We start from the raw sequence: 27,261 nt of genomic DNA on the forward strand, positions 1-27,261 counted from the left end.
AAACCAGAGGTTCTCAGGATCCCTCTTGCATGCGGACTGCTAGAGGCCAGGCTGTTTAACCCAGAATGGCTTCTCAAAGGAAACCAGGTCTGATAGGGCAGGGGATAAGCAGTCTCCTCCTGCTCCATCAGTGACCTACAGCAACCCTCAGCCAGTCACACCTGACCAGGACTCCCACCCCCGAGACAGCAGATAACAGGCTGACCCTGATCACTTCACATGACTGTTTCAAAACATGTAAGAAGCGATTCTATTGTTTAAATTTAAAATGCCTTAAAAAAAAAAAGAATGCAAAGAGGAAGGAAGGGAGGAGGGGGGAAGGAAGCAAAGCAAACAGAAAACAAGTAAGGAATGGTTTCCTCAGCTAGATTGATACATTTTCATATCAAATAGGAAGGAAGAAAAATACAAAGCAGAAAATGACTAAGAAACTACAAAGCACGAGGTGTTTTTTTTTCATGGACCTAGAGGTTTTCACAGAAGCTCCAGGTTTTTAGAAAGTTGATTCATGTCCTTCTTTCTTTCTGGGCCCACGAAGCCAGCTGATTCACTATGAAGCAATGTAATACTACTCAATTACGAGCTTGGGAGAAAAAGGAAAAAACACGCTAAGAGATGGCTCTCTCTTCACGAGGAGAAGACAACAGTCCTCAAAGGATAAATCAACCGAGACCCACACAACGGTAAACCCGTTTATTTCTCAGAACTTAGTCTGCCGCTTGATATTCCCATAGAGATGAGGCCACGCACCACGTCCTTGAGGCCCGGTCACAGACCTGTCCGAGCACTGTCCACAGGCAGCTCATCCGTCAGAGGTCCAAGAGAAACCTCCTAACCTGGGCCAGGTATTTTGGCTTCAAATAGTCACCCAGTTCCTCCTTGCTGGCCCACACATGACGGCCCTTCTCCACGGCCGGGGAAAAGTCTCCGGTTAGCAGCAGGGCTTTGAAGAAGAAGATCTTGGCCCCGAGGCTGCCCTCCATCCGCACTGCCTGGGGGAACTTGAACTTGTAGTGGCCGCAGGGCGCATTTCCCAGGAACTTGGCTTCCATGTTGTTTTCTGAGGAGGAGGGGAGCGGGGAACAGAATTGGAAGATGAGGACACACCCACCTGTTTACCCTGGTGCCCGAAAGCATCTGGGGGTCTCTGTGAGAGCCGCTTCTGGCCTGAGGGGAAAGCAGTCCCTGAGGATGAGGACTAGGGTTGTTCCTGAAGACCCTCATCTCCTTTCAGTCTAAAAGCTCCTGGCCCTTGGGTCCCAGATTCTCTGGGCCCATTCATTCCTCACGCCAAGCTACTGCTCTCAGACTGAAGTCCACAAGGCAGCCTAAATGTCACCACCTGGGAGTCAGAGCACTGAGCTTCCAGACTCAGCCGGGTCACCATCTGTTGACGAAGGACCGAGACACTTGGTGTCTGTAAAGCAAAGGTCATCAGCCCTTTTAAAGGGAGTATCATGTGGAAAGTAGGAAAAGGGCCCGATCTGACTACTGCAAGGTGAAAACCAAAGTTAAAAGGCAAAGACAGATGGAGGATCTTTGCAATCTATAACGATGGGTTAACAACCCCAACACAGCATTTCAAAGGATGAGGAAATAATGGATCAATTACCAAATGGAACCGGGAGAACGGGCTAGCGAAAAAATAAAACTGGATCACAACCTCACTCCTCATATCCAAATTGACACCCTACAGATCAAAGATCTAACACAAAGTTAAAATTTTCACAAAAGGTTTGTTCATTCTGAATGATGGTTTCATGGATGTTTAATATTTTCTGAGTTTTTCTATATTTTAAAATTCTTCACTAAAGAAAAAAGAAACCATAAGAGCACTGTTTAAAAAAATGTGGAATACTTTCTGTATCATTTTTGAGAGGGGAAGTCCTAACCAAGACACAAAATGCAAAAAAGAAAAGGCATATTTATTTACGTAAAAGTTAAAATCTTTCTGCACAGAAAAATGAAGCATAAAAAAGTCACAGACATAATGACAAACTGGGAAAAATATTTTCAACACACTCAACAAAGGAATATCTTAAGATATGAGTATTAAATAGTACTTAGAAATCAATGAGGAAAAAGCCAGCAACTCTGAAAGAAAAATGAACCAAGCATATGAACAAGTTCCCATGAAAATAAATTATCAATGAACTATAAACTCATAAAGATGTTTAACTCATTAATAACTCAATAAATACAAATTAAAACAACAAAGACATACCATTACTATTTAAGTTCAAAAACTTCAAGCAGTACACTGCTCGTCAAGGATAAAAGAAGACTGGGTTCTCTCAAATGTATGTGGGATATAATTAGTACAACTGCTCTACTTGGCAAGAGATATCAATTTTAATTATACAAACCCTTTGATCTAACAATTCTGCTTCTAGAATTTCACCCTCCTCGATATGTTTATTTGTGCATGTGAGCAAAGGAGTGTACACTGATGTTCACTGCAGCTTTTTTTTTTTATAAAACCAACAGACTGGTTAAACAAACTGCAGTACATACATATATGAAACATTACACTGGTGTTAAGAGTATAAGATACTTCTTCACTTGCTGATACAGAGATATGCTTAAAAGCTGTATAAGAAAAGGAAGGCATGTAACCATCTGTGTATATACATATACACATGTGTGCATGTTTAAGTGTGCCCACTTCATGAGAAAAGGAACCGAGGAAATAAGTATGTGCTTGCAATTTCTAAAAGGATACACAAAAAAACTATTCATGGTGGTTGCCTCTAAGACGGGAAAATTACCTATTACTTCTTACAGTTCTACATTTACCAGACACTGTGTGATACTTTTTCACCATATACAGTGAATTGCTTTTGTCAGTATTAAAAACAGTAACAACACCATCAGCATTAGATGGGGAGCCCACGTATGATGTGAGCTCACCTACAATGTAAAATGTCAGCAGTGGGGATCTACAGGTGGTGGAATTACACCGGCATGTTTCTTTACACTTTTCTGAATTTTCCACTTAATTCAATGGATACATACTACTTTTCTATGACCTGGGGAAATGGATTAAATTAAGTCAAAAAGGGGGAAAGAAACGGTTCATTATAAACATGAGCAAAGAATCTAAACAAGCAGTTTGCAGAAAAAGAAAAACTAATAGCCACGTGAAAAATATGCAGAGATGGCCACTCTAACCAAGAAACCACTAATCCAAATAAACAAACTACCTAATTAAAAAAAAAAAAAAAAAGGAAACTGCTAATCTAAAGATCATTCTTTTTACTGACTGGATGGGCAAAAATTTTAAAAGTATGTTCTGCAGGGCACTTTGGTGGTACCTTATCAAAATCTTAGATGTGTCCATCCTTGACCATTAGTTTCACTTCTAGGAATTCCATCTTGCAGAAATACCTGGGAAGTGTGCCAAACGGACGGAAAGGAACAGACTCTGACTTTTTTATACTTATGAGCTGCCTGAGCTTTCTTTTGTCATTTTAATTATTTCATGTTATTTATGATTTTAATGAATTTGAAATAAATCAAGCTATTTCATTTTCTATGCACCTATAACAAACCAATATATCCTTTCACTCTTCTTTATGGCAACGGGAATGTTCAAGGGAGGAAAGCATAGTACCAACGGGAGGAGAGACCCTTTCCATGTGGTGCCCATCAGGCGAAACTGAGCACTGTGAATGAGCAGAAGAAAGCTGAGGATCTGAGCTCAATCATCCTGGGAAGAAACCCAGCCACCAACTTTTGCATGACGGCTGAGGAAGCCTGGGGCGCAGCAAAGGCCCCTCCTGTTTTCCCATTTCACTCCACCATCTCACTCCCTCTCCTGTGGCCACATAGGCTGCTGGCGGGACAGGATCAACGGGGCACACAGAGGCTGTTGTTTCATTAGCAGTACTCACACTGGCGGCAGAGTCAGAACAGGAGTTGTGTGCTTACACTACCATATCATTTACTCATTAAACATTCAGCATTGGAAGAAAAGCTATGACAAACCTAGACATCATATAAAAAAGCAGAGACATCACTTTACCAACAAAGATCCGTCTAGTCAAAGCCATGGTTTTTCCAGTAGTCATGGACGGATGTGAGAGTTGGACCAGAAAGAAGGCTGAGCGCCAAAGAATTGATGCTTTTGAACTGCGCTGTTGGAGAAGACTCTTGAGAGTCCCTTGGACAGCAAGGAGATCAAACCAGTCAATCCTAAAGGAAATCAACCCTGAATATTCTCTGGAAGGACTGAAGCTGAAGCTGAAGCTGAAGCTCCAATACTTTGGTCACCTGATGCAAAAAGCCAACTCACTGGAAAAAACCCTGATGCTGGCAAAGACTGAGGGCAAGAGGAAAAGGAGCCCACAGAGGATGAGATGGGAGGATGGGCCATACCACCCTAACGCGATCTCGTCTGATATTGGGAGCTAAGCAGGGTTGGGCCTGGGTAGCATTTGGATGGGAAATTGTTGGATGGTATCACCGACTCAATGGACATGAGTTTGAACAAACTCCGGGAGATGGTAAAGGACAGGGAAGTCTGGTGTACTGCAGTCCATGGAGTTACAAAGAGTCAGACATGACTCAGCAAATGAACAACAACAAATATTCACCAAGTACCTACTCTGTGCCAGGTACTCTACTGAGAACTGGGATGACTGAAAGGACAAAATCCTATCCGTATTTTCAGAATTCTGGCTGAGAAGAAACCGTCTGTTAATCAACAATTAAATAGCAATGGAATGAAGAGCATCTTCTTCACTAGGACATAAGCCCCCAGAAGGCCCACATCGCATCCTGTAGATCACTGTGACCCCACTGCCCGGACAGTGACCAGCAACAAGTAGGCACAGAGAAAATGTCTGCTGTATAGACTGGGTAGGGTACTCTGTGAGTGTTACAGGAGCCGAGGGAGGAGTCGACCTCTCCACCCAGAAGGTTCTACCACAGAAGGTAGAAGGTACGAGCTGAGTTTTAAAAACCAAGCAGTCGGATGAGGTAGGACCAAAGCTTCGCTTTGGACAGGCAGGCCCCAAAACAGGGACACAAGAAATACCACATTATTCAAAAGGTTTGCTAGGTTTGGACTTAGAACATACACGAATGAACAGCAAGATGAAGACTGATGAGCTTGGGACCAGAGCAAAAAGTATGCACAGGCCATGCTCAAAAGTCTGCATTACGGGAAACCCTTTAAGGTTTTGAGCAGAGAAGTGACAAGGGATTTGTGTTCTAGAAGGCTTATTCTGGCGGCACTGAAAATGACAACACAAAAGCAAGAAGGGGGCTTGTGTGGTGTCTACCTCAATACTCCAGGGTGGCAGTTCTCAACCACAGAGATTCCAAAAACCAGGTAATTTCCGGCAGTATTGAGAGTCATTTTTGGTTGTTACACTAGGGACAACCAAAGTGGTGATACTACAATCAAGCAGATAGAGGCCAGAGATGTTGCAGTAAATAACCTAGACAGAACCACAGAAACCCCCACAAAGAATGATCCTGCCCCAAATTTCCAGAGTGCCAAGGCAAGGCTCAGAAACTATGATCTAGTGGGAAGTGAAAAGACTCCCTGAAGAGCTGCAGGCGCAAAGACGGGACTCTTTAGAACAGACCAGGTAGGATTCAGGAACCTAGGGGACGCCAGGATGAGGTCACAGATAACCCTGAGGTGTCTGGTTGGGTGAATACGTTAAGTGGTGCTGCCAACAAGCAAGGCTGCAAGGACAAAAAGAGAAGCAGGCTGAGACAGGCAGGAGCATCAATTCCGAATGAACAAATTTTAAAACCTCCACGGGGGCAAGGAACAGCACAGGGATAGCGCCTTCAACCTCTGTCCCTGAAGGGTGTTTCTGCAGGCTCCTAGATGCGTGAACTGTCCCCCACGCCGATGCTTTATGTTAAGCAAATGAGCCTCTTTCAGAGAAAGTCTGGGCGTTTCTTGGTTGGCTATCTCTCTGCTGGGCCCTGGGACAGAATCTAAATCACAGGTCTGTCAGGGACAACACATATTGTCAAATGCCGAGCAATATGGAGCAAAAGATAATTACCAACCAAGGTATCTTCCTCAAAATGATACCAGATGGCCAAGGAATGAAAAATCTCATTTTCAGTGAGACACCCAAAATTCCAAGTCCATTTTAGAAGGCAGTGGGTCACCTAAAATCAGGTTCTGCCACACTTCTTCAGGATCTGAACGATGAGATGAGGAGAGAACTGAGTATGACAGACCATACTCTACATGTGACAGAATTAAAGAAATTCCATGTCCTCTAAATTCTTAGCACAAAAATGCTGCCTTGCGGGGGTGGGGCGGGGGGGGGGGGGGAAGTGACTGTGGAAAACAGATCAGGAAAAGATTCATACTATGTAGAGGCACACACAAAAAATCCACTTCGTCAAGAATCCATAAATTTTAAGAATCAAAAATGTAGGAAAGGAGAAAACCATGTAACTAATCCTGATCACTTTTGTGACAGGAAACCACGAACCATGAGAAATGAAACTCTGAGTGCCATAAAAACTGAAGCACATTTTACTGTAAGCGTTGATTACCAGATCCCTCTGGAACAACAGCTTCGCTGGTGCTCCGAGTGGAGAGACAGAAATGCCACTGAAGGGAAGGCGAGTGGAACCTATGAAGGCAACAGGACCTCTCATAGCTATGATGACAAAATATTTTGATACTGGGCCACAAAGAAGATCTGCGCCACTTAAGCCAGAAAAAGTACTAGAATCACCTATTTTTATAGATTGAAAAATTTTAGAGACTGCAAAGCTGGAAACTGAGCAGTGAATGTTTTGCACTTTGTTGGGAAGACAAGCTTTAGTGAGCAGAGGCTGAAACTCTACATCCTTCAGGTAGGTTCCTCTGTCCATGGGATTCTTTAGGCAAGAATACTGGAGTGGGTTGCCATTCCCTTCTCCAGGGGATCTTCCCAACCCAGTAGTTGAACCCCGGGTCTCCTGAATTGCAGGCAGATTCTTTATCGCAAAGCCACCTGGGAAGCGTAAGTTTCCATTAGCCTACTATTAAAAGCCAGGCCCACAGTCAGCCTGAAAATCCTGAGGCTGAGTCTGGAGTGTGTCTTGAGGGATTTAGCAGTGAGGCAGAGAGCTCACCTGAGAGTGTGGCCAGGGTTCGTTCAGCTGTTCGGCGGAGGGTCTCCCCGGGTTGCCACTCAGCCTGGGGCAGCATCCAAACGTCCTGGTCTCCAAGCTTCTCTTTGACCAACAGAATAAGGTTCCTATCAAGCTTCCGGTGCAGCGAGCTTCGGTCATTCTTTACGTCGGCATCTGTATAGAAGAGATGGGGGGGTCACAGGAGACAGGAGGAGCATGTTCTGCCAGAACCAAAAAGATTAGGGTTTTAGGATCCTCCTTTAAGGCACGGCCACAATCTTTGCCCTCAAAGAACTTATAACCAAATTAGAACCCTGACCTCATCTCTCTAATTCTGACCTCTCTCAGGATAGAGTCCCATAATCTTGAACAAACTAAAATTTAACAAGAAGAAACCCAAAGCTGCACTCCTCCTTTGAAGAGCAGAACACAAAGTACTTTGAGCTTTTGGGAAAGAAGCAATTCCCAGACACTACTAAATCTTTGGTTTTGACACTATTACTGACTTAACCAGTCTCTACTTCAGTTTTCACTGTGAAACAAGAATAAAAGAACTTAAGCCCCTGCTTTGGGAGAGATTTCAGATAAAACACAGGAAACGAGTGGGTAAGGCTTAACTTCCCCTACTCTCAGGGGCAAACTAGGAGTTGAATCCAGATAACATTCTCGAGGCCTAACTGAGACACAGCTGTCCCAACACCCATGTGTGCTGTCGCTCAGTCGTGTCTGACTCTACACCACCCCAAAGACTGTAGCCCACCAGGCTCTTCTGTCCATGGCATTTTCCAGGCAGGAATACTGAAGAGGGTTGCCGTTTTCTTCTCCAGGGGATCTTCCCAACCCAGGGATCCAACCCACCTCTCCTGTAGCTCCCGCACTGGCAAGCAGATTCTTTACCACCGAGCCACCTGGAGAGTTCCCTCAACAACCATACATCCCACTCAAAAATAACACAGACTTTTAAAATATTATATTAGGATGGATGTGAAGAACTGTGAAAAGAATTTTCCTCCCACGTTAAAAAGTTTTATCATTTGAAATTACTATTTAAAACACAAAGCAGAGAGTAAGCAAGTATTCTTTATTTGCAAGTCAGAATATCCACCCTCCTACCTCTAACTGGCCTGAAGAGACCACAAACCTGTTATTCGAGCTCCAGGTTTGAACTGCAGGAATTTCTGCTCCCACATGTCTTCCAAGTCCTGTACCAGCAATATATTCTTCTCATCTTCTTCTTCATAAAGGTCACCTTTTTTCTTTGCCAATTGCTCAGCTTCATCCAAAGCACGAAGTTCATGGTCTGAATACAGGCTTCTCTCTATCTCAATCTGGGAAAATTAAAAGAGTAAAAATCTACCCCAAACCGGGAAAATTAAAAGAAAAGAAAAATAATAAAACACAGTTACAGTGCACTTGACAGATTCAGAAGTTTACCACCCAACATAACCAGACACACAATCAAAACACCACAAAGAAAACAGAGGAAAAAAGTCACCTGCCCCTTGGGCTTGAGCTGTATTTTCTGAAATATTAAAATGCATTCAAACATCAAGACTGCCACAACCAAGAGAGGACTAGGACAGGCAGTGCCTGCCCACTCACCACACTCCAGTCATGCCAGTCTTTGACCAGAGTCTCACTCTCCATGAACTATCCTGCCTCAGGCATTTTACAGATGCTATTCCTTCTTTCTAGAATGTTTTCCCTCATGCTCTCCTGGGAGATTCCTACTCATCCTTCATATCTCCATTTAAATATCACTTATTTTAAAAGATATTCCTTGACACCTTCCATTAAAATCAAATTAACATCCCTGTTAAACACTATTATAGTACCCTGTGTTTTCCTTTAAAACACTTACCAGAATCCCACTTCTGGGCATACACACTGAGGAAACCAGATCTGAAAGAGACACGTGCACCCCAATGTTCATCGCAGCACTGTTTATAATAGCCAGGACATGGAAGCAACCTAGACGCCCATCAGCAGATGAATGGATAAGGAAGCTGTGGTACATATACACCATGGAATATTACTCAGCCGTTAAAAAGAATTCATTTGAACCAATTCTAATGAGATGGATGAAACTGGAGCCCATTATAAAAAGTGAAGTAAGCCAGAAAGATAAAGAACATTACAGCATACTAACACATATATATGGAATTTAGAAAGATGGTAAGGACAACCCTATATGCAAAACAGAAAAAGAGACACAGAAGTACAGAACAGACTTTTGAACTCTGTGGGAGAAGGTGAGGGTGGGATGTTGCGAAAGAACAGCATGTATATTATCTATGGTGAAACAGATCACCAGCCCAGGTGCGATGCATGAAACAAGTGCTCGGGCCTGGTGCACTGGGAAGACCCAGAGGAATCGGGTGGAGAGGGAGGTGGCAGGGGGGATCGGGATGGGGAATACGTGTAAATCTATTGCTGATTCATGTCAATGTATGACAAAACCCACTGAAAAAATAAATAAATAAATAAAACACTTACCAGAGACTGCAATTCCATAACCATGTGGTTATTTGGTTATTGATTGACACCCCCTCCACCAAACTGAATCCCTCTGAGAACCCGTGCTATGTTTGTCTTACTCACCACTGCATCCCTACCACTTAGTACAGTGTTTGCACAAAATGGGGGCTAAATGATTAAAAGGTGATTTTAAAATGTTCGCAGAGTAAGTTAACAAGCCAAATAAAAAGCGCAGAAATTAAGTTTGTATCTCTCAGTAACTAAGACAAAAACGCCTCAGGTTCTAGGTAGACATAATATCTTTAATCACTACTTATGGGGATTTAGGACCTTCATTGCCAATACACCGTTTTTGTCCATGTTTCTTCACTTGCCCCTCACATAAACAGACTCTATCACAGACATCTTACGGATTGCCCTGTGCCTTTTCTTTAAGCTCATCACATGACAAAGCCTTTTTCCTCTCTAAACTGTCAACCACCTATGATGGGGACTGAATCCGTCTTGTTCACCATCGCACCCCTATATGTCGAAAAAAAATGAAGAGCCTCTCCAGAAAGCTGCCGAAGGAAACGACAGAGAAGATCAATGAAAACGACGTGCCTCTTACTGAACGCGTACTACGTACCGCAGGAATCCAGAAGGTAGGTACCATTTTGCAGGAAAGCACACCGAAGCTCAGAGAAGTGAAGGGACTTGCCCAAAGTCACACAAGCTAATCAGTGAGCCAGGATCAAACCCAAGCCAGCGTACCTCTACTGCGTCCCCAACTGCACCTAGAAACCACAACCCGCACCTCAACCCACCTGCTGCAGCAGAGCTGCCATCTCTTCCTGCATCGGGGTCAACTGCTTCGAGACCACCGGTGGCCGCTGCAGGCACAACGCACCCAACAGGCGCCATGGAGATGCGGTATTCGACGGTGCAGCCGCAAGGGTCAAGCTACGAGAATTCAGACTCCAGGGTCTCTCGAACCGCCGCCAGCACCTCGCCAGCCCTAACACAGTCCGCCTTGTGGGCGCCGCCATCTTTCACACTTCCCACAACGCACCGCGGTTCCCGGCGAGGTCCTGGGCCAATCCTATGTTCCCACAAGGCAGCGCGGGAGCAGCATGACGGGAAGAGCTAAGGCCCCCCCCCCCCCCCCCCCCCCCAGGACTACTAGAACGAACCATTCCAATATGGAAGGGTGGGCGAAGACCTCCTTAGAAAACTAGGAGAAGGGGGAAGGATTCCCAGTCGACACTAGCAACTATAGTTATTATTGAGCACTTAAGTTGGAATAAAAGTCTTTGATGTACGTTTGATGTACGTTTGATACACGTTAGAAAGGGGAATCAGGTGGCGTTTCCCCTGCGCCCTCCCCCACAAGCTCGTGGTGCTGGATCCGCTCCAGCCCCGCCCAGCTCCGCGGCCGCCGCGGACGGGAGCCGACTGAGGTCAACTCAAGTCATGCAGGTTGTAAGAAACGCTGGGTCCTGGCTCTTGCGGTCATGGGCTTGGCCGCCTACGACCAGGTAAGGTGGTTACTCATTCCGAGCCTACAGTCACCCGGGAATGCGCTCCTGCCCGTGTCCCATGAGATACTTGGACTCCTGGAGTCCAGTTAGTACTCGCTTAGGCCTGGACCTCCCTGAGCTTTCCCTCTCCGCAGGATCGTGGCCGGAGTGCCGGGCCCCACCATCCACATGAGCGCCCAACAGATGCAGGACGCAGCGGCCAAGCAGGAGGTTGAGAAGGCGGAGACTCCGGCTCCAGCTCCGAGCCGCAGCAGCTTCAGGTAAGGGCCACTTCTGGCCCTCGGGCGACTGGCACCACCTTCCAGGGTCAGAACACCAGTGAATTCCCAACTGTTTGTCACTGTGGAACCTTATGCAGATTAACTTTAGAGCCTCAGCTGTTTCCTCTTAAAGTGGAAAGAATACTGAAAGAGGTTGTAAGGATCAGTGAACTTTTGATGAATGAATGGATGTTGAAGGTGTATAATAAATATCACCACTTTTGTTTCCCTCGTGGAATCAGGGTCTCCGATACAAAATGAGGCGGAAGCGGTAGTAAGGTAAAGGTTGTTATGCGCTTTTCAGAGTTGGTCTAAGGTCCAGAGTTTTTGTACTCAGCCTCAGCCAGTAACTGGCATCTTGCTTCCCGCCAGGGACACTGCCTCTGTGTGCTAGTTGTACTTCACATGCATTTAGCAGACGTTTACTAAGAACCTGCTTGGTTCTGAGGGTACAAATGCAGAAGATCGTTCCTTCGCACCAGTAGTTCCCAGTCAACCAGGAAAGACAAACATGCACACGTTTTCACCATAATCTGATCAGTAGTTTACTGGAGTAAGAGCTGGTTGCTTTGAAGTATGAAAGCATGAGTGTCTAACTCCTGAGGAAATCAGACAAGAGTGCCAGGAAAATAATGTGATGCTAAGACCTGAATTGAATGGGAGTTCAGCTGGAAAAGATGAAAGGTCATTTTATGCAAAGCTAACAGTCTGTGTAAGACACGCAGTATGAATGTTGTGTAGTCAGTCAAGTGTGTGTGTGATGGTAGATGAGGCCAGCAGGGTGAGAAGGAATCAGAATGCTAAGAGCCTTATCTGTAAATAACGAGCAGTCTAAAACCGTTGGCCTAAACAACTGGAAAGATAGAGTTGTCATTAATCTGTAGGAGCTTGGATTTGTGTGTTTAAGATATTTGATTAACATCCAAGTGGAGATACAATATTGGCTATTAGAGATGAAGTTCAAGGGACAGATGTCAGTCAGACATAGACATTTGGAAGACTCATCATGTAGATGATGTTTAAAACCATAAGATACAGTGGGGCTTTTACTCACTCCCCACTGTGGTCAGTGGGGAGCTGCCAAAGGAATTGAAGCAAAGATTGTGTTGTGGTCACTCAACAATGTCAGACACTCTTCAGGGTGTTGCGGACACATCAATGACCAAACACACAAAAATCCCTGCCCCGGTGAAACTTAAATTCAAGTGGATAGGGGACGGTAAATAGAAAATAAGAAAAAGAAGTATGACAGATTATAGGAGTGTGTCTAGTGTCTGAGCAAGAAGGCCACAGTGGAGTGAGAAGTAAAAATGAGGGGTGAGGACAAGAGGGTAAGGGGTGCGTCAGGCATTCAGGGTTACATCCTGTTGTCCGTTATGGGCCATTGTGACAACTTCACTTTATTCTGAGAGAAATGGAAAGTCACTGGAGAATTCTAAATGGAGGGTTGACATGCTCATGCTTACATTTTAAAGGGTCCCTTTGGCCACTGCACTGATATTAAACTGTAGGAGAGCTAGGCTGGAAGATGGGAGAAGTCTCCTAAGCAATCAGAAGACTACTGAGATAATCTCAGTGAGAAGCGATGCTGGCAGGGACCAGAGTGGCAGCTGCAGAGATTGTATAAATGGTCAGACAGATGCACTTAGAAGGTGGAGCCAACAGAATTTGTTAATGTAAGGTATGAGAAAAGGAGAGAGCTGAAGGGACATTCTAAAATTTGTGGCCTAAACAACTGGAAAGATAGAGTTGTCGTGAAGATGGGGAAGACTACAGGAGCTTGATTTGTAGATTTGAGATGTTTAATTAACATCCAAGTAGAGATACAATATTCGTGATTAGAAATGGAATTGAGGGCACAGATCTGAATTAGATGTACACATTTGGAAGACTCAATCCATAGATGATTTCTTTTTTCCCCACATGGCTTTTGAGATTTTAGTTCCCCAATTAAGGATCAAACTGAGGGCCCCTGGCAATGAGAGCACCAAGGAATTCCCTAGATGATGTCTAAAATCATAAAATACAAGATCATCAAGAGAGAAAGGGTAGATAAAGTGAAGGAGAGATCTAAGGACTGAACCCTGGAGCCTCTGGCATTTGGGGAGCTTTGGGGAGCTGAGGAGGAATCAGCAGAAGAGAAAGAAGGAACCTCCAGAGAGGTACTAAAAAAATTCTGGAGAGGCTTTTTTTTTTTCCTGTGATTCAAAAGTAGATCAACTATATCAAATGCTGCTGATATGATTGACTGGTCCATAGACTGATGACCAAACTGCTCGTAGGATTTAATATTGTGAATTTGTGGTGACCTTGAGTAGGGCACATTTGGTGGAGTGTGAGGGGCTAAGGTTTGAATGGTGTGGGTTCAAGGAGAATAGAAGACAGGAAGAAGCAGCAGGTATGGTCAGTCCTTTAAGGTGGGCAGGAGCTCAAGGAGGCTTTGGCATCCAGGGGCTTCTGTTTGGTTTTAGACTGGGGAAATGACTGCATGTTTTGCCAATGGGAATGATGCAGTGGAGAGGGGGAAGAATGCAGATGCTGGAGCAGGAACGTTGCCGGAGTGCTGTCCTTGAGGGGCGGACAGACAAGTGGAGTGTCATCACGGGAGACAAGGCAGAGATTGGAGGCACAGCTGTTCAGTAGTGGGAGCTAAAGGAAAACCTGATTGCTTCTATTTCTTTGTGAAGGTCATCAGCTGGCAGCAAGGAAGCAGGAAGGAGTTGAAGGTCTGAGGGGACAAAAGAAAGTGCAAACTAGTCATCCAGGACAGTGAACGGGTAATTGAACAGGGGATGCGCTGTGTAATTGCCAGCAGCACTGAGGGCCCACTTGACGCTGGAAGTCATTAAAGTAAACCAGCAGTTCTCAGCCTGGGGCCTCTGTGTCTCCAAGGGGACTCTTAGCAACGCCTGAAGACATTTTTGGTTGTCACAGCTTAAGGGTCAGTACCTAGTTGGGTAGAGGCCAGGGATGCTGCTAAATACCCCACAGTGCTCAGGACAGCCCCCCAGCCAAAGAATCCCCCTGCCCAAAATGTCAGTAGTACTGAGGTCAAGAAACCATGACATGGAGAGAGGACAGGAGGCACTCCTGTGTATTTTCCTCTGGCCACCTGTGCCTGCTGTTTTCAGTCCCTGTCAGCCGTGTGAAAGGGATGCTGTGTGTGCACACGTGGTTTGAGGATGGGTGTGAAGAGCCAGCAGAGCAGCACCAGAAAGCTTTGTCTTTCCTTTTCCTGGGCTGCTTTGGAGTGAACCACTTGTTCGCTGGATGTGGGAAGCTTAAAAGCTTGATCGTGTCTGCACCCTCAGTTAAATGGTTCAAGCTCTGGATCCTTTCTGGTTTGAAAATCTTGCCCTGTTAAAGGCATAATGGTGGCGTGTTCAGACTTCAGAAGGCTTAAGTGTTTGACCTGCAAGTCCATAGAAGAAATCATTAATGGGGAACTTATAAGGTTTTGAACATTAATGTCATCTCAGAGCCTCATACTCTGTCCAAGGAGATCCCAAGGACAGAGGAGCCTGGCAGGCTGTAGTCCATGGAGCCGCAAAGAGTCCCACACGACTGAGTGACTGAATATCTCAGCGCATAACTGATAAGCTGGCAACCTGCCGAGATGCTAAGTCATCTCTAAGATCAGGCAGAGCAGGAAAGAATACGCTTGTAACTCCTGAATATCCAACCAGGTTACAGTTTTGTTTTGTTAAATACCTCCAGGAAAGCCAGTGGAGAGGATGATGCTCAGATAATAGTATTCCCTGGATCAGAACCCACTGTAGTTCAGGTGGCTGATCAGGTACAAACATGGATCTGATCTGTGCATGCGGGCAGAGTGCAGCAGCAGGTTTGCTTGAGTCTGGAATTAAAAACGCGCAGGTGGTGAGCAAAACTCTGAACCAAGGTAAAGCCCCTCGGCCCAAGGCCTGGCTTCCCTGTCCCCCTATCAGTACTGTTTCTCCACCTGAAATGAAAAGTCCTGAGCAAGAGATAGCCAGAGGACAGAGGAGACTGGGGGATGGGGGGTGGGGAGTCTTCAACTCAGCAGTGTCTGGACCAGTGTGCTGAACCCCTGAGTTCACATCTGACTCACCTGGGCTACTTCAGAAATGGATTCTCAAGTCCCATCCAGAAATCTAGGGCAGAATGGAAGCATCAGAGTCACATGGTCCTGCCATTCAGCCAACCCTGATATCCACTGGTCTTCGTAGGGGCTGGCAAGTTGGCCCCTACCCACCCACCTGTGGCCAGTTGACTGATTTTTATAAATAGAACTTTAGTGGAACATAGGCACACCTATTAACTCACTGTTGTCTGTGGCTGTTTCTGCACCTTAGTGGCAAAGTTGTGTAGTTGCAACAGAAGCAACATGGCCAGCAAGGCCTAAAATATTTACCCTCTGGCCCTTTACAGAAAGTTTGCAGGCCTCCACTCTAGGGGATACTGGAATTTTTTTTTTTTTAACAATAATGATCTTTATAAGTATCATTAAGTTTATTTTGTCTTTGTTTTTAACAAAGATAGTCAAGGTATCTGTGGTTGATACAGCAAGAAATAGAGGTTTGGCTTAACTTTTTAAATAATTTTATTTATTTATTTTATTATTTATTTTTGGCTATACTAGGTCTTTGTTGCTACATGGGCTTTTCTCTTGTTGCTACTGTTTAGTTGCCGTGTGGAGGCTTCTTGTTGCAGTGGTTTCTCTTGTTGTGGAGCACAGGCTCTAGGGTGTTCAGGCTTCTGTAGTTGTGGCTCCTGGGCTCTGGAGCACAGGCTCAATAGTTGGGGCACACGGGTTTAGTTGCCCCGAGACATGTGGGATCCTCCCAGATCAGAGATCAAACCTGTGTCTCCTGCACTGGCAGGCGGATTCTTCACTACTGAGTTACCAGGGAAGCCCGTGTTTTTTTTAATTGCAGAAGGAATAGTACCCCACGTCCAAGGTAAGAGAAACCCAAGTAAGACGGTAGGTGTTGTGAGGGGGCATCAGAGGGCAGACACACTGAAACCATAATCACAGCAAACTAGCCAATCTGATCACAGGACCATAGTCTTGTCTAACTCAATGAAACTAAGCCATGCCATGTGGGGCCACCCAAGATGGTCGGGTCATGGTGGAGAGCTCTGACAGAATGTGGTCCACTGGAGAAGGGAATGGCAAACCACTTCAGTATTCTTGCCTTGAAAACCCCATGAACAGTATGAAAAGGCAAAGTGATAGGATACTGAAAGATGAACTCCCCAGGTCAGTAGGTGCCCAATGAGCTACTGGAGATCAGTGGAGAAATAACTGCAGAAAGAATGAAGGGGTGGAACCAAAGCAAAAACAATACCCACTTGTGGAAGTGACTGGTGATAGAAGCAACATCCGATGCTGTAAAGAGCAATATTGCATAGGAACCTGGAATGTTAGGTCCATGAATCAAGGCAAATTGGAAGTGGTCAAACAGGAGATGGCAAGAATGAACATTGACATTCTAGGAATCAGCAAACTAAAATGGACTGGAATGGGTGAATTTAACTCAGATGACCATTATATCTACTACTGTGGGCAGGAATCCCTTAGAAGAAATGGAGTAGCCATCATGGTCAACAAAAGAGTCTGAAATGCAGTACTTGGATGCAATCTCAAAAACGACAGAATGATCTGTGTTCATTTCCAAGGGAAGCCATTCAGTATCACGGTAATCCAAGCCTATGCCCCAAGCAGTAATGCTGAAGTTGAACGGTTCTATGAAAACCTACAAGACCTTTTAGAACACCCCAAAAAAATGTTCTTTTCATTATAGGGGACTGGAACGCAAAAGTAGGAAGTCACGAAACACCTGGAGTAACAGGCAAATTTGGCCTTGGAGTACGGAATGAAGCAGGGCAAAGACTACTAGAGTTTTGCCAAGAGAACGCACTGGTCATAGCAAACACCCTCTTCCAACAACACAGGAGAAGACTCTACACATGGACATCACCAGATGATCAACACCGAAATCAGATTGATTATATTCTTTGCAGCCAAAGATGCAGAAACTCTATACAGTCAGCAAAAACAAAACCGGGAGCTGACTGTGGCTCAGATCATGAACTCCTTATTGCCAAATTCAGACTTTAATTGAAGAAAGTGGGGAAAACCCCTGGGCCATTCATATGTGACCTAAATCAAATCCCTTATGATTGTACAGTGGAAGTGAGAAATAGATTTAAGGGACTAGATTTGATAGACAGAGTGCCTGATGAACTATGGTTCATGACATTGTACAGGAGACAGGGATCAACACCATCCCCATGGAAAAGAAATGCGAAAAAGCAAAATGGCTGTCTGAGGAGGCCTTACAAATAGCTGTGAAAAGAAGAGAAGCGAAAAGCAAAGGAGAAAAGGAAAGATATTCCCATTTGAATGCAGTGTTCCAAAAAATAGCCAGGAGAGATAAGAAAGCCTTCCTCAGTGATCAGTGCAAAGAAATAGAGGGAAACAACAGAATGGGAAAGACTAGAGATCTCTTCAAGAAAACTAGAGATACCAAGGGAACATTCCATGCAAAGATGGGTTCTATAAAGGACAGAAATGGTATGGACCTAACAGAAGCAGAAGATATTAAGAAGAGGTGGCAAGAATACACAGAAGAACTGTACAAAAAAGATCTTCATGACCCAGATAATCACAATCGTGTGATCACTCACCTAGAGCCAGACATCCTGGAATGTGAAGTCAAGTGGACCTTAGAAAGCACCACTATGAACAAAGCTAGTGGAGGTGGTGGAATTCCAGTTGAGCTATTTCAAATCCTGAAAGATGATGCTGTGAAAGTGCTGCAGTCAATATGCCAGCAAATTTGGAAAACTCAGCAGTGGCCACAGGACTGGAAAAGGTCCGTTTTCATTCCAATGCCAAAGAAAGGCAATGCCAAAGAATGCTCAAACTACCACACAATTGCACTCATCTCACACGCTAGTAAAGTAATGCTCAAAATTCTCCAAGCCAGGCTTCAGCAATACGTGAACCGTGAACTTCCAGATGTTCAAGCTGGTTTTAGAAAAGGCAGAGGAACCAGAGATCAAATTGCCAACATCCACTGGATCATTGAAAAAGCAAGGGAGTTCCAGAAAAACATCTATTTCTGCTTTATTGACTATGCCAAAGCCTTTGACTATGTGTATCACAATAAATTGTGGAAAATTATGAAAGAGATGTGAACACCAGACCACCTGACCTGCCTCTTGAGAAACCTATATGAAGGTCAGGAAGCAACAGTTAGAACTGGACATGGACCAACAGACTGCTTCCAAATAGGAAAAGGAGTACGTCAAGGCTGTATATTTTCACCCTGCTTATTTAACTTATATGCAGAGTACATCATGAGAAAGGCTGGGCTGGAAGAAGCACAAGCTGGAATCAAGATTGCCGGGAAAAATATCAATAACTTCAGATATGCAGATGACAGCACCCTTACAGCAGAAAGTGAAGAGGAACTAAAAAGCCTCTTGATGAAAGTGAAAGAGGAGAGTGAGAAAGTTGGCTTAAAGCTCAAAATTCAGAAAATTAAGGTCATGGCATCTGGTCCCATCACTTCATGGGAAATAGATGGGGAGACCGTGGAAACAGTGTCAGACTTTATTTTTTTGGGCTCCAAAATCACTGCGGATGGTGATTGCAGCCATGAAATTAAAAGACACTTACTCCTTGGAAGGAAAGTTATGACCAACCTAGACAGCATATTAAAAAACAGAGACATTACTTTGCCAAGAAAGGTCCCTCTAGTCAAGGCTATGGTTTTTCCAGTGGTCATGTATGGATGTGAGAGTTGGACTATAAAGAAAGCTGAGCACCGAAGAATTGATGCTTTTGAACTGTGCTGTTGGAGATGACTCTTGAGAGTCCCTTGGACTGCAAGGAGATCCAACCAGTCCATCCCAAAGGAAATCAGTCCTGGGTATTCATTGGAAGGACTGATGCTGAAGCTGAAACTCCAATACATTGGCCACCTCATGCGAAAAGTTGACTCGTTGGAAAAGACCCTGATGCTGGGAGGGATTGGGGGCAGGAGGAGAAGGGAACGGCAGAGGATGAGATGGCTGATTGGCACCACCGACTCCATGGGCATGAGTTTGAGTAAACTCCGGGAGTTGGTGATGGATAGGGAGGCCTGGCATGCTGCGATTCATGGGGTCGCAAAGAGTCGGACACCACTGAGCGGCTGAACTGAACTGAACTGATGGAGGACTGAAAAGAGTGATCTGATTATACTAGAAGAGATAAGGGGAGGATGGGGATTATGTATTAAGTTCTCTTTCCAGCAGAAAGTCATTAGCTGTGTCCAGAGTCAGCAACTCGGGGAAACAGCCACTGAAGGACCGCGTTCACAGATACCGTGTTCTGTCAGCACCAGAAGGGTTGGGGGGCAGCAACCTCAGGAGCAGGTCAGGGCAGAGGGCTGCTGTCTTTTGTTACCAGTTTGTCTATGCTTTTGGCTTTTTTTTTAAACTACGTGGTTTTTTTTTTTTTTTAATTGAAAAACAAATATAAAAACAACTTTACCTAAAATTTTTCTTCTAATTGCAGCATTTACCCTCCAGTTCCAGGACAGGAGAGCTCTCTGAGGTGGGCAGGAAAGAAATTCGAGGAGATCCCAATCGCACACATTAAAGCATCCTACAACAAGTAAGTGGGGCAGGGACTCCTGGGCAGGGCTGGGGCGGAGGCTTCTTTCCCCTGTAGCGGGGCGGGCAAGTCACATGGGTCCTGGTGCACAGCTCCCAGTATTCCTCCCCGTTTGGGGCAATCTCCTCTCTCTTTATAAAGTTGATTCAGAATCAATAGAAGTGTGAACTGGGTGCCCATATCACATTGCTAAAGATTCCTTTGCTATCCTTGGGAATTGTGTTTTCTGGTTCTGCTCCAGAACTAGAGTATATCTTAGGGCCAGAAAGTCTTTCCATGAAAGTGTAGTTGTTAAGTCTTGGTACTGGGGATGAATGATTAGTAAATGAGGGAGATTATTTCAGAATATAGGATTTACTAACAAACTAAGCAAAGGGAAACCTCCAAATAAGGGTCAACTTAAAGTATTTGGCCTTGGTCCACTGTGGACCAGATCTCTGCCTTTGTGGGGCTGAGCGAGGTTGGAAGATTCGCGTTCTGTGTGGCTCTCAGATGGTGCCGGGGAAGTTCCCAACTGTGTGTTGGCAGCGGAAAGCTTGCTGACATCAGTGACGTCCTCACACACCAGCCCCCACTTAGAGGTGACGTTGGTATTTGGTCAGCAGTGGCCTGCGAAGCAATTTAGAGAACAGTACAAGAGACGGTGGGTGGTCAGGGCTAGAGGGTGGGGTGCCGGCGAGGTGCCGTAGGACGCATTTCAGCTGTCATCTTACATGCCCAGAGTCAGAGCCCCTGGGTGTTCCTGTCTTCTCAGGCTGATAAGGGAATAGGTTAGCTTTCTTTTGTTTCTTTGCCTTTTTAAAGAGGCCTGCTCTGTAGAGCTCTGTTGAGGTTGTCTCGGGGACAAGCAATTCTCTTGTGCTTCTGTTTGGTGTAGAAGACCCAAGAAGCCGTGGGAGGGAAACGGCAGCCGTAGCCAGGCCCACAGCAGATGGCCCCAGCCCGGGCTGGCTCCAGCAGGTCACATTGTAACCACCCTCCACTTCCCCTGCTTGTGAGTTCTCCAGGGCTCTTCAGCCCATGAGACCGGGGGGTGACTAAGAGGGGTGTGGAAAGCAAGTCTAGGGATTTATGGAAGTTATTCTTAGTTTTAATTTAACTTGTTGAAGACTACTTTATCTTTTAGAGATACACTGAAATACAGATGAAATGATGGGTCTAAGATTTGCCTCAAAATAATCCCTTAGTAGGGAGTAGAGGGGTGGAGAAGAAAGAAGGTTTATAGATGAAACCAGATTGGATATGAGTTATTAATTGTTGAAGCTGAGTGGTGAGCCCAGGGGAGTTCAGACTTCACTGTATCCACTTTTGAGTATATTTGAAACTTTACCAAGAAAAGTCATTAAAAATTACCCAGTGTGAAAAATTCAGTTTCTTGGTGGGGGTGGGGGGCTGGCAAAGGCCAGAAAGGACTTTGAATCTACTTTAAACATTGTCTGCAGGGAAGGTGCGAGGGGGAAAATACGCCAGCCCTCCTCTGGATGACACTCAGTGCCCTCAAATTATGGCGCTGGTGTTGGTCAGCCCAGGCTGCTACAACAAAATACCAGACTGGGTGGCTGAAACAGCAGGCGTTATTTCTCACAGTCTGGAGGCCGCAGGTCAGAGATCAGCGTGACAGCAGGGTCGGGTCCTAGAGAGAGCTCTTCTAGGCTGCAGATGGCCAGCTTCTTCTCCTGTCCTCACATGGTGCCGAGCCTCCTGGGGTCCTCTGAGGGGCCACTGATGCTCACAAGGGCTCCACCCTCATGACCCCATCGCCTCCCAGAGGCCCCACCTCCCAGAACCATCACATTAGGGGTTCGAATTTTAGCATGAATCTAGGTGGGGGAACACAGACCTTCCATGCATAATAGCTCCTTGTAGAGTTTGCGACATGTCAGTTTTCAGAGGCTTAGGGGTTGATTCTGACCTTTCCTGACTCCTCCTATAGGAGTTCAAAAAACTCATCTGATAAGCTCAGGGTGGAAGCAGCTAATGGTCTTTTCCTTGCTCACTGGGGCTTGTCTGGGCATAGGTCAGTGCTCTCTCACTCCCCTGAACAGACATCATATTCTGTACACCTCCCCTGCTTCCCCAGCACACAGATCCAGGTGGTCTCGGCTGCTCACCAGCCCCTTGCCCGTGCCTCTTGTGGCACAGAGGGGTTTCGGAATGCCAAGAAGGGCACGGGCATCGCAGCACAGACCGCGGGCATAGCTGCCGCAGCAGTAAGTATCTACGTGTGTATGTGTGTTCTTTCTGGCTCCCTCTGTGCTGGGCTCCCCTTTCTGCACAGCTGATCACTAGAAGACTGTCCTTGCAGTAGCCCTTCAGAAGCAAGAGTTTGCCGACTCCTGTTGGGTCCCCTAACATGAGGGTAGTTAGAAGGAGCAGGGGCCAGGTGCTGAAGTCTCACAAGGCCTTCTGGATTTAAAGACCAGAGGGCTGGGTGGGGTGGGGTTGTGGTGATAGTCCATCTGGAGAAGGTGTGGTGTCATGAGGACGCATGCAGTACCAGATTGAGCGTGAACTGCTGCAGATCTTTCTGGAAGCAAATTGGCAGTGTGCTGCTGTTAGTGTGTATTTATGGAGTATCTACTATACAAGCTTCCCCTGTGGCTCAGCAGTAAAGAATCCACCTGCAAATGCAGGAAACTCAGGAGATACGAGTTCAGTCCCTCGGTGGGGAAGATCCCCTGCAGAAGGGCATGGCTACCCACTCCAGTATTCTTGCCTGGGAAGTCCCGTGGACAGAGGAGCCTGGCGGGCTGTAGTCTGTGGGGTCGCAGAGTCGGACACAGCTGAGCAGAGCAGAGCAGATCTACTACATACCAGATGCTTTATGTTCATTATCTTGAATCCTTGAAGGCCCGTAGTATTACCCCCGTTTTTAAGGGTTGGGATTCAGTGTGTCACTTGCTCAGAGCCGTGCAGCCAGTCAGGTTCCCTGAACTGACCCCCCAGGTCTGGGCCCAGAGCTTGCACACTATGTCTGCTACGACACAGGCCCCACAAAGGTTCACGCTGCCAAACCCAGAGTGTCTCCTGAAGGAAGACCCTGACCCTCAAACAAAGCTCCGTGCCCCGAAATACTGATGGCACTATGTTAGTGATCATTAAAATGCAACCAATGGCCACTACATAGACAGGTTATATACACTTAAAAAATAATGTCCGTGTAAACGGTGGCTTCCACGTGGTGGGTTGAGTGAGTTCTGTGTGTCTTCCAGACTTCTGTAATAAACCACGTTTATAATCAAGAAAGAAAGCTTTCAACTGTAATGAAAGATTTTAAATGATTAAAGAACACTCTTTAAGAGGGTATTGAGGCTCAGGCAGGAGTCCAGGGATTGTTGTGGTCTGAAATTCTGCCTTTATCCGCCTGAGAACAATCTGAGCGATGTTTCGCAGTGTCCAGTAGGTGGCAGTGCTGTCCCGGGCGGAAAGGGCCCCCAGCTGACCTCGCCGTCTGTGCTGCCCCGCAGCCCTCTGCCCTCCGCTTCCTTCCCTGTCCTCTCCTGTTTGCGTGTGTGGGTGCCTATCCCCTCGAGCTCATAACCCTGTCACTCCAGGGGGCAGTAGCAAGGGGCGGGGTTGTTGTGGTTCTTTCTCGGGAGCACTAACCACTTGCTGCTCCTCTCCAGAAAGCTACGGGGAAAGGCGTGACCCATGTCCGAGTTGTGGTCAAAGGTCTGGGGCCCGGACGCTTGGTAAGTGACCTCGCTTCTTCACAGCCCAGCCTTGCGTTTCGTCCTTCAGTTAGTGAGGGAGCTGGGGTGGGGGCAGAGGAGGGAGACCGGCCTTCCCTGACAGCTTGAAGTTTGTCTCCGTTGCTTCTGATCTACTGAGCCTCTCCAGGCGAACCCTGATAACTTAGCTTCAGTTCCTCAGACACTTACTGGGGTCCCTGGGGGCCTGTCACAGGTGAGTCCCTTGGGACAGGCTCGTGGGTGCAGCGGTGAAGCTTGTGCTCCAGGTGCTGGGAGCCCCTTGGGTGTGATCACCAAAGTGTCCCCAAAGAGGGGACATTTCTACTGATTTCTCAAGGAATGACAAGGGACTAGCCAGGTGTGTTTATGAGTTTGGGGGTGAGGGGCACATTCCAAGCAGAGGAAACTACAAAAGCATAATGCTTAAGATGTGTTGAGGTTTACAGTTGTCTTTGTCTTTAGATTGTAAAGTGCAGGGTGGGCCGTGGCAGGTGGGACTGGGGACCTGGGCAGCGCTGAGGCCTGGGGGAGGGGTTAGTAGGAAGCCTCTTGGAGGAGATTGGATTGTAGGCGTCAGAGCCAGCACCTCCCCACCCCCCATCCCTCTCCGAGCCCTGTCTGGACACACCGGGGCATCGTCTCTGGTCCATGCCATCCTCCTGTTCCTCCTGCTCCTTCCAGTCTGCCATCAAGGGCCTGACCATGGGGGGCCTGGAAGTGATCTCAATCACAGACAACACCCCCATCCCACACAACGGCTGCCGCCCCAGGAAGGCACGGAGGCTGTGAGGGCCAGGAATCCTACACCCGCACCTGATGTCAAGTCCTGCCTCCAGCTGGGCCTCGTGGGAAGCGCGCTGTCCAAACTCTCCAGGCAGGGCTTGTTGAGACCCTTGGACAGTAAGGAAGAGCTTCACTTCCTCACTCGGTGGCCTTTGCTTGTTCCTCTGACTGGAGAGCAGTGTGGCCAGAACTGAGGCCGTGCCTCTCTTGGACACAAGGGGAGTTAAAGGGCAGCTTGACCCAGATTCCCGGCAGTAAATGCTGCTTCTCTTCTGAAAAAATAAAATTATTTCCACCATCTGTAGTAATTTGTGAATTTTTGGTTTTGTTTTTTTTTTTGCTTCCAGCATTACAGACCTAAACCTCCCCCCAGTTCCTGAAAACAAAACTGAATTGAGGCGAGAACCTCAATGGACGGAGTAAGATGTAAATATGGGCAACTAAGCACCAGACACCTTCCTCTTTGGCTTCAAATATTTCCTCTTTAGCCCCTAAACCAAGGTTTCCAGAGCTCTTTAGCAACTTTTCTTATTAAGTTGTAATTTGACCCCAAATTGAGAGGTTTTGCCCCCTTCCTCTGGAGTATTCTGATAGTAGGTTTCACTGTTAATGGAAATGTCTAAAGTTAGCCCTAACAATACAGGAGAATTGTCCTGGGATCAGGTTTTCTTAAGCGTGAACCATCAGCTCTGCTAAATGGTCTGTGGTTACCTAAATGGGAAGGAGATCCAATAAAAGAAGGAATATATATAGCCAATTCACTTTTCTGTACAGCGGAAACTTAACACAATGTTATAAAGCAACTATACTCCAATACAAATTTTAAAAATAAAGATGTCAACCCTTACATGTTAAAAAAAAAAAAAAAACAGCATGAACCATCAGAGATTCCCCACAGTCAAAGCATCTTTCCACATTCCATGGGTATCAGCAGTCCGAACACCCAAGATTGTGTGGCCATGAAGGAGGTAAGGGAGAGTGGTATAAAACAGGAATTAGTGTGGGTGGTGGGATGGGCGAGCGCAGAGCCCAAACAGAAGTGCAGGAGAGGGAGTCCCCCCTGCCCTAGGTGAGCTCAGCCGGCCCCCGCCCAGGCAGCACTAACTGCTCAGCCTGGGCTCTGGGGTCACTGGATGCCACACAGAAGCCACAGGGGGGGTCCCAGGAGCCCAGCCGGAGAGACCCCTCCCTTTTCCTCAGACAGAGGACCAAGGATGAAAGCATCACAGGAGATGAAAAGGTGCACGACCCTCAGAGGCAAGTCTGCAGGAAGGGCCTGCTGGCTGCTGACGGGCTCCACGTGGGCCCAGCCAGCAAGTGCTGCGATTTGCCTGAGCTCCGTGTAGTAAGTCCACAAACGCGCTCTTAAATAGGATAGCTGCTGTGCTGTACAGGCTAGAGAAGGGAGAAGGACCTTGATCTAGATGTGAATTTAGGAGAAACATGTCTCCCTGCTGCCTTCTCTTCCATCCTGAGCGGGACCTATGAAGGATGACTTGTGACCAATGACTAAAGGAACCCAACTGAAGGCTTCTGGTGTTAAAGTCACTGCCAGAAGGGAGTTAACACTTTTTCACCATAAAACTGCATGTAAACATGATGCTTAAAAAACACAGGGCTCTTGAGGGCCTGGAGCAGTTAATCAGAGCAAGAAGCAGATGGTTCAAAAGAGGGTCTTCCTGGTGGCTCAGATTGACCTGGGTTCAGTCCCTGGGTCAGAAAGATATCCTGGAGAAGAAAATGACAATCCACTGCAGTATTCTTGCCTGGAGAATTCCATGAACAGAGGAGCTGGTGGGCTGCAGTCTACGGGTTCACAGAGAGTCAGACACAACTGAGCAACTAACAATTTCACTTTACAGAAGTGCGGGCAGGGTCAGGGAATAAGCACGTTGGAGCCCTTGAGGATGAGCAGGGGCAGAAGAAGGACCAGTCCCCAGATCCTGGCCAAAACTCCAGTCACAGGAACGCAGCCTCTGCCAAAAATTCGGCCCCACAGAGGCAGAGTGAAGAAACACCCTGACTGCTCCAACCTCTGACCACCCAACATCCCCAAGGGCTGAATCCAATGAGAACCAGAACACAGGGGAGCTTCTGGTCCATCCTTGGAGGGCATGCCTCCCAAGGAGGGGGTGCGGAACAGATCCAGAGGGGCATGTGGAGAAGAGGAAGCACAGGTGCTCATCATTCCAGAAGTGAAATCCTCAGCTCTGTAGTTTTAGAAAGTGTTATTCCCAAGAGGGCTTTGAAAAGGATGATACTAAGAGTGCCTACAAGTAGCATTCTGGGGACCTTAAAGGACCACTGGTCTCAGACCAGAAACAGAGGAGGCCTAGGAGCCAGCTGGGGTGGTGCTGTTGTCAGGGTGCCCTGGAAGACAACACAGCTTTACTGCTGGGAGCCCCAGGGCCCTGCTGGGTCCAGGCTCTAAGAAGCCAGTGAATTTGTGCTCTCTTAGGCTGTGCATGTGTTCAGTCGTGTCCGATTCTGTGCGGCCCTGTGGACTGTAGCCCATCAGGCTCCTCTGTCCATGGGGATTCTCCAGGCAAGAATAGTGGAGTGGGTTCCCATGCCCTCCTCCAGGGGATCTTCCCGACTCAGGGGTCAAACCCAGATCTCTTATGTCTCCTACATTGGTAAATTGGTTCTTTACCACTAGTGCCATCTGGGAAGCCCCTCTTAGACTGTATCACCTCTTAATCGTTGGGTCTTGGCCTCAGAGAGTGGCTCCTCCTGAAGGGGCACTAAGGCATCTTCACTGACCACTTAAGGCTTTA

At 46.6% G+C, this 27,261-nt stretch overlaps 2 protein-coding genes across 2 annotated transcripts; one reads left to right on the forward strand and one right to left on the reverse strand.

The window, feature by feature from the left end:
* Positions 1-678: 678 nt before the first annotated feature.
* MRPL46 (mitochondrial ribosomal protein L46) lies at positions 679-10,640 on the reverse strand. The gene is made up of 4 exons (XM_061158658.1): positions 10,386-10,640; positions 8,243-8,429; positions 7,102-7,275; positions 679-1,060 (listed from the first exon to the last, which is right to left on the reverse strand). The coding sequence occupies exons 1-4, from the start codon at positions 10,605-10,607 to the stop codon at positions 810-812; spliced, it is 834 nt and encodes a 277-aa protein (XP_061014641.1). The 5' UTR covers positions 10,608-10,640; the 3' UTR covers positions 679-809.
* A 300-nt stretch (positions 10,641-10,940) lies between these two features.
* Positions 10,941-25,232, forward strand: MRPS11 (mitochondrial ribosomal protein S11). Its single transcript, XM_061158659.1, has 6 exons — positions 10,941-11,096; positions 11,234-11,359; positions 19,911-20,009; positions 22,090-22,219; positions 23,636-23,701; positions 24,383-25,232. Exons 1-6 carry the CDS (start codon positions 11,032-11,034, stop codon positions 24,488-24,490), a joined length of 594 nt encoding a protein of 197 aa, XP_061014642.1. The 5' UTR covers positions 10,941-11,031; the 3' UTR covers positions 24,491-25,232.
* Positions 25,233-27,261: the final 2,029 nt, after the last annotated feature.

Source organism: Dama dama, chromosome 13 (assembly GCF_033118175.1).
Source record: "Dama dama isolate Ldn47 chromosome 13, ASM3311817v1, whole genome shotgun sequence".
NCBI classification, from domain to species: Eukaryota; Metazoa; Chordata; class Mammalia; order Artiodactyla; family Cervidae; genus Dama; species Dama dama.